Here is a 10261-nt window from a genome sequence, read left to right on the forward strand (position 1 = left end):
ACCACAGAGTTAGACCAACTCGGCAACTCGATCATTTGAGGTTGCGTGTTCCATCTTTCATTTCGTCCCATTTTAGGGATAAAGCAACATTGAGTCCCTAAACTTGATAAAGTTTTTCAGTTTGGTCTCTAATTTTTTATAGATAATTGTCTTAAAAGTTTACAACTTTTCTCAAATTGGTTTCTAAATCTGGATTCCATTAATGTATGATTACATGTCACTCTCTCAAAATTCACGTTATCACCTGAAAATTAAGTATATATAAAATCTAAAAATACCAAGGAAATTATAAAGAAATTATAAAACTTTCAAAATTTTGAAAGTTTCAAGTGGTGATGTGCATAATTTTACAATGACAAGCAACATCCTACTCTAACCGAATCCAAGTTTAGGGACTAAAGAGAAAAAAATTGTCTAATTCCAAAACTAACTTGAACCCATAAAAAATTCAAAGACTAAAATAAAAACAATTGCTAAATATAAGGACTAAATGTTACTTTATTCCATTACTTTATTACATTGGATTGGATAAACGCGAATGTATTCCGCGTTCTTTTTTCTCTTTATTTTTGCTCTTTATCGGAAATCACGAGAAAACAAAAATAAAAATCGGTATTGATTGAGAATTGGATTTAGTTGGGTAAATTACCCCTTTGGCCCTTAGACAGTCGTAGTTTTCAAACATTAAATAGGATGTCCGTAAGTTCTATAAAAACTAGGGATAATCATAAATTTAGCCCTTAAAATTTACATTTGTATCAATTTAGCTGTTATTATTTTTATAGCTAAATTTGGCCCTCAACCTCTTAAAAATAGTTAAATTTGATCATCTAACTTTTTGAAAAAGAGTCGAATTGATTTTTTAATGGAAATACTGACTAAAATGTTAAAATTTTAAACCGAACAACCCAGATAGCAATTCATATGTACTTTATGTTATTTTTAATTTTTATGGTTTTTTATAATTTTAAAATTATTTATTGACGTGACATATAAGATAAATAATGTTATGTTAACTTAAAGTGCACGTGGACTGCTACATAGGTTGTTACGCCAATATCTTTAAAAAATAATGTTTTAGTCGTTATTTCTATTCAAGAAAAGCAAATTGACTATTTTAAAAGGTATTTCAAATTTAACTATAATAAGAACATCGTCCAATTTGATAGAAAATATAAACGTTAATGTTTAAATTTATTATTATACTTAAAAATTAAAGTACAATATACAATTTGTGAGTGCATGGAAAAATATTTAAAAAGGTCAAATAACTATTTGGAGCCTTGGCAACTTCACATTGGGGCTTCAACTTTTTTTTTGTTCAAGTTAAGCTCTGAACTTGAAAATTATTCTCACATTGGGGTTTTTTTTTGTCCAAGTTAGTCCTTGACATTTTCTTGAAAACCCTAAAGTTCAAGCATCGATGTAAGGACAATTGCCAAGTCCAAGCCCCAATGTCGGAACAATTGCCTAATTCAGGCCCCTACGTGGGAATCATTGTTAAGTTTAAGGCTTGACGTTGATAATAAAAAAAATCAAGCCACAATATGAAAATAATTACCAAGTTTAGGCCCAAATCGTGATTTAACTTGATGTATTTATAATTTAACCTTTATGATCCACCAAGTTAATAGTTAGATTGATTGAATGATTGTATTAATATGATACTAATACTTTGAAAACTCAATTAGAAATTAAAACAGGTAAATGTATTTGAGAGGTCAATTTATTATAAGGACATGATCAAATTAATCATTTTACTATTAAATAGATCATTTTAGTCTTTATACTATTAAAAAGAATTAAATAAGTTCAATTTGTAGATGTGTTAACATTTATTGTATAAAAAAATATCATTTTCCTATTTAACAAAGTAAATATTTTTAGCGTTTTATGGTTTTGTACATGAAATCTTTTGATTGGAATTGCATTGCAATTGAAAAAAAAAATTGTAAGACATTTATTAAGCAGTAAATGTTAATTCTATTCCAATTTAGTTTTATTTGATTTTTTTTTAGGCTAAATGTTCAAATTAGGCCCAACGTTCTAATGGTTAGTCATATGATAACCAAACTTTTCAAAGTGATCAAATAAGAGCCAAACATTTTTGAAAGTGCTCAAATAAGAGTCAAACCTTTTTGAAAGTACTCAAATAAGGGCTTCTCAAATGTTGTATATCAAGTCTCAAATTATGTTTTTATTATTTTCTTTTATTTTCAAGCAATATTTGATTCAACCGTCATGTATTTTATTTTAAACATGCTAGAATTCTCTTAAGTTTTACTCAAATTGGGTTGAAGTGCATGAAAAGTCCTTGTTTGAACATTTTTATAAAGGTTAAGCCTTTATACAAGTAATTTAAAAGGTTTGGCCTTTATACGAGCAACCTCTAAATGGTTACGCCCTAATTTGAGCATTTAGTCATTTTTTTAATAGTATAAAGACTAAATTATTTCCTTTAATACCTCTTAATAGAGGTGCTCATGGGTCAGGTCGGGCCTGATCTAAACATGATATTAATATACTTTATGCTTGTCCAAGTCTAGCCCGACCCGAAACCTAGGCTTAAAATTTTGTCAAAACTTGCCCATATTTACAAAAGATTAATCTAAGCCCATTTTAAGCCCACCCATATTATTTTTAATATTTTTTAAAAATATTTATTTCATTTTAATATTTAATAATTTTTTTATATTTTTTATTTATTGAAAATTTTATATAGTCATTTAACATTATTTTAATGTTTACATTAGAGTAGTATTATATATTTAGTATAAATTTATTTTTTAATGCATTCTAAATTACACCATATATATAAAAATAATAATATAAAGTATTGTAAGCTTAAAATAGGTCGGGTCGAGTCGGGCTCGGACCTTGAATGTTCAAACCCGAGCTGAGCCTATATTTTAAACGGGTCTAATTTTTTATCCAAACCCATTATTTAAGCCTAATATTTTTACCCAAACCGTCTCAATTTTTGGCCGGCCTTTGGCATGGCCAGGCATGAATAGTTTGTACTCCTAGGTAGTTTAACCATTCAAAATGTTTTGAAGTCTGGACTAATTGAAAATTTAGATAGTAGGCGGAGTACGTATACTGAAAATAACCCTATTTTATATAACAACAAAATTAAAGTAAAACCTCCATCTCTCTAAAGAAAACATTCAAGTTCAACGTCATTTCCATTCAATCTGAAAAAAAAAATAAGAAAGAGAATGAAATCAAATCTTTAGATTTATTCATTTAATTTTCTCTCTTTTGCTCTCATTTCCTGCAACTCCGATCTATAAAATTCCATCGTTTGTTGGAAAGAGCAAGAGAGGAAAATTAAATCAAAGGTTCTAATTCCTAATTTTATTTGAAAAATCATTTAAATCTCGGTTTCGTTTTCTTATCTACTGATTATTTTGATCTATTTCTGTTTTAGATAAAACGATTATTAGCAATAAAGGACGACAATGAAGAACTGTGAAAGACTCGCTAATTTAGCTTTAGCAGGTTTTTTTTTTGACTGATTATTGGTTGTTTTGTTTTGAACATTTTTTTTGGACAAATTGTGTTCAATTTCGTTATTCAGTTGTTGAATTTAGTTGAATAGGGGAATAGAGGATTCGTTTAGCTACTTAGCTATAGTGTCTGGGTTTTATTAGCAAGAAGAGAACTGAAGGGATAGAAGTGATTTGGGGTGAAATTTGACTTCCTTTTAGCTCTGGCATCTGGAATGTGTAATTTTGGGTAGAAATGTGATAGCTTTGTTGTTTGAGGGTATAAATGATCAATTCTTTCTTTATGAAATGATGGATTGTATTTGTAAAATTCAGAGCAATTACATTTAATTGGTCTCTAAATCATTATCGATTTTGAGGAAAAAAGAACTTAAAAGGAATGTAAATTTAGTCTTTGGTTGGTTGTTGTTTTGGACATAAAGCCTAATAATTTGAAGAATTAAGAGCAACAGAATGCATAAGTGTAGTTTTATGTGACACAATTATGTTTAGAGTTTTATTACTTTTTAATCTGTACCTTCTTTTAACTATGTATGATATTTTATTTTCCTTTCTACACATTCTTTTTTCTTTTTAGCAACTTTTTACCAAAATAAATGTAATGAGCAAAACAAACAATCAAATGGATGCACCTTGCATCGCATTTCCCCCCATTTCTCAATCCAAAATGCATTTTATTGTATCTCTATAATATTCCATACATCTTGAATCTTGCTCAATATACTGGTGAGAAATAGATGTTCGCGTTGTGGCTGATTCTTTTAGAGAATATATGGAATTGAGAGCAGTTCATATTGTAAGTCACTGTCAGAATTGAGATAGGAGGCACGTGCATATTCTATTTCCATGGGATTCAGAAGCATGACTCTTCTTAATATAGCATCCATGATTTGCTAAATGCAGGGTTGACGTTGGCACCACTTGTTGTGAAGGTGGACCCTAACTTGAATGTTATTTTGACTGCATGCCTCGCAGTATATGTGGGCTGCTATCGTTCTGTCAAGCCAACTCCACCATTGGTGAGTATTGTAGAATTTAATTATTCTTGCCACTTTCTTGTTCCATTATTAAGGATGTCCAGATCAACATCGGCTAACAATACCGTGTCTATCATACAGGAGACAATGTCTAAAGAGCATGCTATGCGTTTTCCGTTCATTGGGAGTGCGATGCTGTTATCACTTTTCTTACTGTTCAAGTTCTTATCAAAAGACTTGGTTAATGCAGTATTGACATGCTATTTCTTTGTGCTAGGAACTGTTGCCCTTTCGTATGTTCTCTTTACATTGATTTGCTACTGTTTTTATTTTTAAAATTTTATGTGATTAGTTCACCTGATGTCGTATTTCCCATTTTTTATTCCTGCCATCATTCTTAGGGCAACAATATTGCCTGCCATGAAACGCTTCTTGCCAAAGCATTGGAATGAGGACCTTATCATTTGGCGTTTTCCATACTTCCGATGTATGTCCCTTTTTTATTATTCTTTTTGAAGTATACTTTGAGTTTATTTATGTGAGGAATATAACATTCTTTCTCAAATTAATACTGTTTATGAAGTTGTTTCAACCTTACATCTTAATGACATATTCTGCTTTATTTTGGCTTTATTGCATCTTATTTTGAAGCAAGCATCAATGATATTTGATTGGAAGGCTCTGGTTATACTTGTATTCTTGAGTTATGTTACTTATCGGGTGTGAGTGTCAGGTATGGGTATGTTTGTGATACGGGCATGGTTAGATTTTTCAGTGTTTTTTCATGTGTTTGGAGGATCCTTGGAAGTTATATCCCCATATCCATGTGACGAGTCCTAGCAACATAGTTCTCGAGTGTTTTGGTTCAATTCTCTTATGTTATCCACCACCTTTTGTTTATATATTTTTCCCCTCCTAAAAATTTCTTTGAATGAGTTCCTTGTGCGGGGAAGGAAGTTAGATGGATATAGGAGGAACTTCCTTTTTCTTTTTCTAAAGGTACTCTGCATATTATTTTTTAGCTTTTCTATAGTTTGGTAGTTGCTTCAAAGCTCCTGCTCAACTTTGTTCCCGTGATTTGCTTTTGGAATTTCTATAAATCCAAAATGAAACTAAATCTTTGGCTGTCATGATACCTTTCTTGGGACACTGCGTTCCTTTGGCAGCTTAGGAGCACTCTCGTTTGTGTTTAGTTGCCAGGTCTGCCCCTGGAATAGGTTGAATACGATTTGGATTTTAGGTGTTAAACTTGTTCTGGAGTGCTGTAACTTTTTCATGTTTAAAGTTGAATACATCTATATTCAGGCATTTACCTCATTGCTCCTTGGAAATCTTATTTGGTCGAGTTGACATTACCTTGCTTGTATTATGCAGAATGATGTTTTTGGTTACACCTTTCTTAAACAGCTTTGGAGATCGAGTTCACAAGGTCTCAGATCATAGCTGCAATTCCTGGATCCTTTTTCTGTGCATGGTACGCTTCACAGAAGCATTGGCTGGCTAATAATATTCTGGGTCTCGCTTTCTGCATTGAGGTTTGGCTGAAATATTTGTTTATTGACATTGCTATTTTCTAATGAATGGGTATCGCAGATTAATGAGTCATTCAGTGCTTAATATCTACTCCTTTTCTACAATTTCGCGACAAGACCCAGAGAAAACAATACCTTTTAGGCATATTTACCATCTGTATTCAAACACATAATTTGGGAGTTCGCATTTATGTTATCTTAAATGTAGTCTTGGGTAGCAATTTACAAAAAGAAAAATCTGTTCTTTTGATCCAGTGTTTAGAGTTGTATACCAGACTTTAATTCATCATTTGCTTAAGTCTTCCAACATCACTTTAGTGTTTTACTATTAATAATTTATGTCAGCATATAGTTGATCTTGTCAAATTTGTGGCTAGTGTTTAATTAAGCAGTTTGGTGATTATGATTGTATTATTTATATTTTTAATAATTTCTGGGAAGACCCTTATGACTTATATATATATATATTTAACCACCTTGGTTGCTTTTTCCTTCTGTTTATTGAAATTTAAGGTTTTTTCTCTCAAGTAGAGTACACATATCAACCAGGCTTGGCGGTTTGAAGGTTTTTTGTTGGTTTTTCAGGGAATTGAAATGCTTTCTCTTGGATCTTTTAAGACTGGCGCAATTCTCTTGGTAAGAATTGGAGTAGTGATTCTAATTAGTTTGTTTGCTCATTGGAAGTACTATTTCCTGTTATCAAGTTAACTTCCTATTTTGACTTTTCTAATGTGGCAATATTTAGCATGTTTTTAGCTGACCATCATCTATGAATTAGACAATTTTTCTACATTTAGTTATTCTTAAGATTTTGATCCACGAACCAGTTTCCTTTGTTAGCAATCTGTTTTGTCAGAGACTTGAATTGGTCCTTGCAGCTTTGAGTTTATTATTAGTGTTCTCTGGTTTGTCAAGTTTCAAAGCTATGAGTTTTTTTTGCTGATTAGCCAAACTGCAAGACTATGTTTGATCCCCCTCATTTACTTGCCTTCTTCCTGTTCAACTGTGTTTTCTTTCACTTGATTTTTGCTATCTTTATACTTGCAGACTGGGCTTTTTGTATACGATATATTATGGGTTTTTTCACTCCTGTGATGGTTAGTGTTGCAAAGTCTTTTGATGCTCCTATAAAGGTCAGTTGATGCTCCTATAAAGGTCAGTTCTTTCTTTTTCCATTTGAAACACTTTTTCCCAGTTACCTTTCCTTTTAACCTGCATGCTTTACTGTTTTCAAAGTATTACGAAATTCATTACCTCTAGTGATCTAATTGCTTTATACTTTCCTGCAGCTTTTGTTCCCAACAGCAGACTCTGCACGACCGTTTTCCATGCTTGGACTTGGTGACATTGTAATTCCTGGTAGGTAAATCTGTTTCTAGTTGGCATGTCTAATGCATTCCAGTCATGCTAACTAAAATGTAGTATACTAAGGTTTTGAATGTAGAAACAGGAGAAATATACATGACCATTTTCTATATTTTGTATCTAGAGGTCTGATGTAGTTTGCCTTGATAACTGTTTTACTTTTTTTATTAGTTTTAAAATTCAAGCTCACAAAGAGCATGTTAAATAGCTTCAAAAAAATTCATTGGTACGTTTGAGTGCATACTCATGCATTCTGTTTCTAGGGTACAATCCAATTTGCTTCTGTAGCCCATTTGACTTAAGTTGTTTAATCATGGAGGTGTTTTATTTAGTTTTTCTTTTCCTATTTAACCAATGGCTGTCTCGCCATAGTTTTTAAGATACACTGCATGGATTCCTGGGGAATAATGCTATGAGCTGCTGGTGCTTTCTTAATGCCAGTTATTCTCAAGTGAAATATGGACCTTTTGCTTTAGGGGCAATTTTTAGTTACTAATATACACAATTATGGCGATAAATTTAAATTTACTTGGTTCAACAAAATTGCTTGTCATTTTAATTTCCATTCTGTTGACCATCATTAGTTTGACAATAAAACCTTTTAAGAGTTACATATCTGCTTTTATATTTGGTTTATTTCTCACTTGCAGGTATTTTTGTAGCGCTAGCTTTAAGATTTGATGCATCTAGGGGGAAAGGGAGCCAGTATTTTAAGAGTGCATTTCTGGATACACAGTGGGATTGGTCCTTACAATTATCGTCATGAATTGGTTTCAAGCTGCACAGGTAAATTATTCACAACCCTTTTTATGTTCTCTTCTTGTTAATGCATGCGTCACTGTATCTGGTGAAACTTTATCCTGAGGATATGTACTCACTCTCTTTCATGACAACCTGATGATCTACAATGCTTTTTGTGCTCTCAGCCTGCACTTTTGTATATTGTACCAGCTGTTATGGGATTCTTGGCTCTTCACTGTATATGGAACAGAGAAGTCAAACCGGTTTGTTCTCTACCCTTATTTGATTTTCTCTAGCATTGTACAGGTGTAATGTTAATGAATTAAACTAAAAGGATAAGAGTATGATTGACTGTGGATAGAATTGATGATTTAGTTATGTCCCGAGTCTAGGAAAATCCGAAGAAACTTAAATTCATGCTCTATGTCTATGATATTATGATGTAGAGTTAAGCATAATTAGGATGCAAATGATACCTGCACAATGTGTAGTTGACATGGAAATTAGCATTTAGGTTTCAGATTACCTAAAAAGTTGGAAGCAATAGTTGAGGATCATGCCAAGTATCTTTCATACGGAATGGTATTTGGTTATAAGCATAAGGATACATTCATTTCCCGTGAAGTAGCTTTCTGGAAATGTTTATGAAAAGTGAACTTATTTACTAGACTAAGGGCCGTTCTAAGAGCAGGTTGGGGCCTTGCCCCCCTTTAGCTCCTCCAAAATCTCTAGGTTTTTAAGGTGATATTTTTTGTTGTTTGAATGATTTTTGTAAAATATTTACTTTAGATTTTTATTTGTTGGAAAATTTTGCATTAATACAAAAACGATCTATTCCTACACCTATTTTCTGCTTTGATTTAGCTTATATCTTTAGGGATATGTACTCAGACTCAATTGTGAGTGTAGGATACGGGTATGTATCCAACATGAGTATGGTTAATTTTCTAGGTTTTTCCATGTATTTGAAGGATCCTTGGAGGTTATATCCCCATATCCGTGTGTGGAAGTGTCGGATACAGGTATTCATGAAAAATGAAGAGTCCGAACAACATAGCTTTAGGGGATTGATTCTTTTTCTCTTTTCTTCATGAAGGGATTGATCCCTATAATATGGGATTTTGATCCTTTCTGCTTTACTTAACCTTTCAAAAACTGTCTTCCTTTTCACAAGCGGAAGATATTTTCCAAAAACAAAAATAGAACTAATTTTCCTTTGACCATGAGTTCATTTTCCGTTGACCGAATTATTTTTCATGAAACAAACACTAGAAAAATACACTAATTGAAGTGATTTGTCTTCTATATTCGGATTATGATGTTGTTGATATGATCTAACATGATATGCAGTTATTGGAATTTGATGAATCAAATACTGAATTAAATCTCAAGAAGGCAGCACTGACGAATATAGCAAGAAGGTTGAATGAAGTTATAGAAAGGCAAGCCAAACCACTCTGAAACTATATATAACACATAATATATATATAGCTTGAAAAGGAAATAGTGTTTTATTTCTTACTGCAAAACCAGATTTGGAATTAAACAATATTGTTTTCATTTTACAAAATTCCAATTGCATAGATGTTTACTAGTATAACATTTTTGTTTTCGAAAAAATTATTTATTTACCTTTTTTTTTCTTTTCATTTTCTCAGCTATCCAAAAGTATGCTTAACTTAATGTTTGAATAGCAGGTAGATTTGACAATTTCTTTATGCACATGTTTTTTTATGTGTAGGTGTTACTTGGTCAATTGAGTGGATTGTGTATCGGTTTGGTCATGGTTTTGGACATATCAGTGTTCCAACCAGTCAGGTCACTGGTTTTTAATTCGGTCGACTGTCGGTCCGTTTTAATTAAATAAATTATTAAAATTCATAAAATATATAAAAATCGGTTTTACTCCTCTCAATAAGTTTTTATCTCAATTTAATCGTTCAAAGTGGTTCACAGTCTAACTGTTTAAATCTTTTATCTAGCCGGTCCAGTCTGATAACAACTCTGTATTGGAGTTGGTTAGTTGGGATTTAAAAATTGAGTCACGTTGGGTCAGATCAGTTTTGCTTTTGAGTCATTTCGGTATGGTCATTTTGACTTTTAGTTCAAGTTATTAACTTTTTATTGTCAAATCAAG

At 31.9% G+C, this 10261-nt stretch overlaps 1 protein-coding gene across 1 annotated transcript; it reads left to right on the forward strand.

The window, feature by feature from the left end:
• The first annotated feature begins 3148 nt into the window (after positions 1 to 3148).
• Positions 3149 to 9554, forward strand: LOC107944956 (signal peptide peptidase). Its single transcript, XM_016878796.2, is given in 15 exon segments — positions 3149 to 3341; positions 3431 to 3501; positions 4413 to 4528; positions 4628 to 4779; positions 4888 to 4973; positions 5894 to 6021; positions 6604 to 6654; positions 7066 to 7093; positions 7096 to 7151; positions 7308 to 7377; positions 8034 to 8105; positions 8108 to 8169; positions 8310 to 8387; positions 9475 to 9502; positions 9505 to 9554. Coding segments are annotated over 14 exon segments (1017 nt in total). The 5' UTR covers positions 3149 to 3341; positions 3431 to 3461.
• Positions 9555 to 10261: the final 707 nt, after the last annotated feature.

The sequence above is a fragment of the Gossypium hirsutum genome, chromosome D13, assembly GCF_007990345.1.
Source record: "Gossypium hirsutum isolate 1008001.06 chromosome D13, Gossypium_hirsutum_v2.1, whole genome shotgun sequence".
Classification (NCBI taxonomy): Eukaryota; Viridiplantae; Streptophyta; class Magnoliopsida; order Malvales; family Malvaceae; genus Gossypium; species Gossypium hirsutum.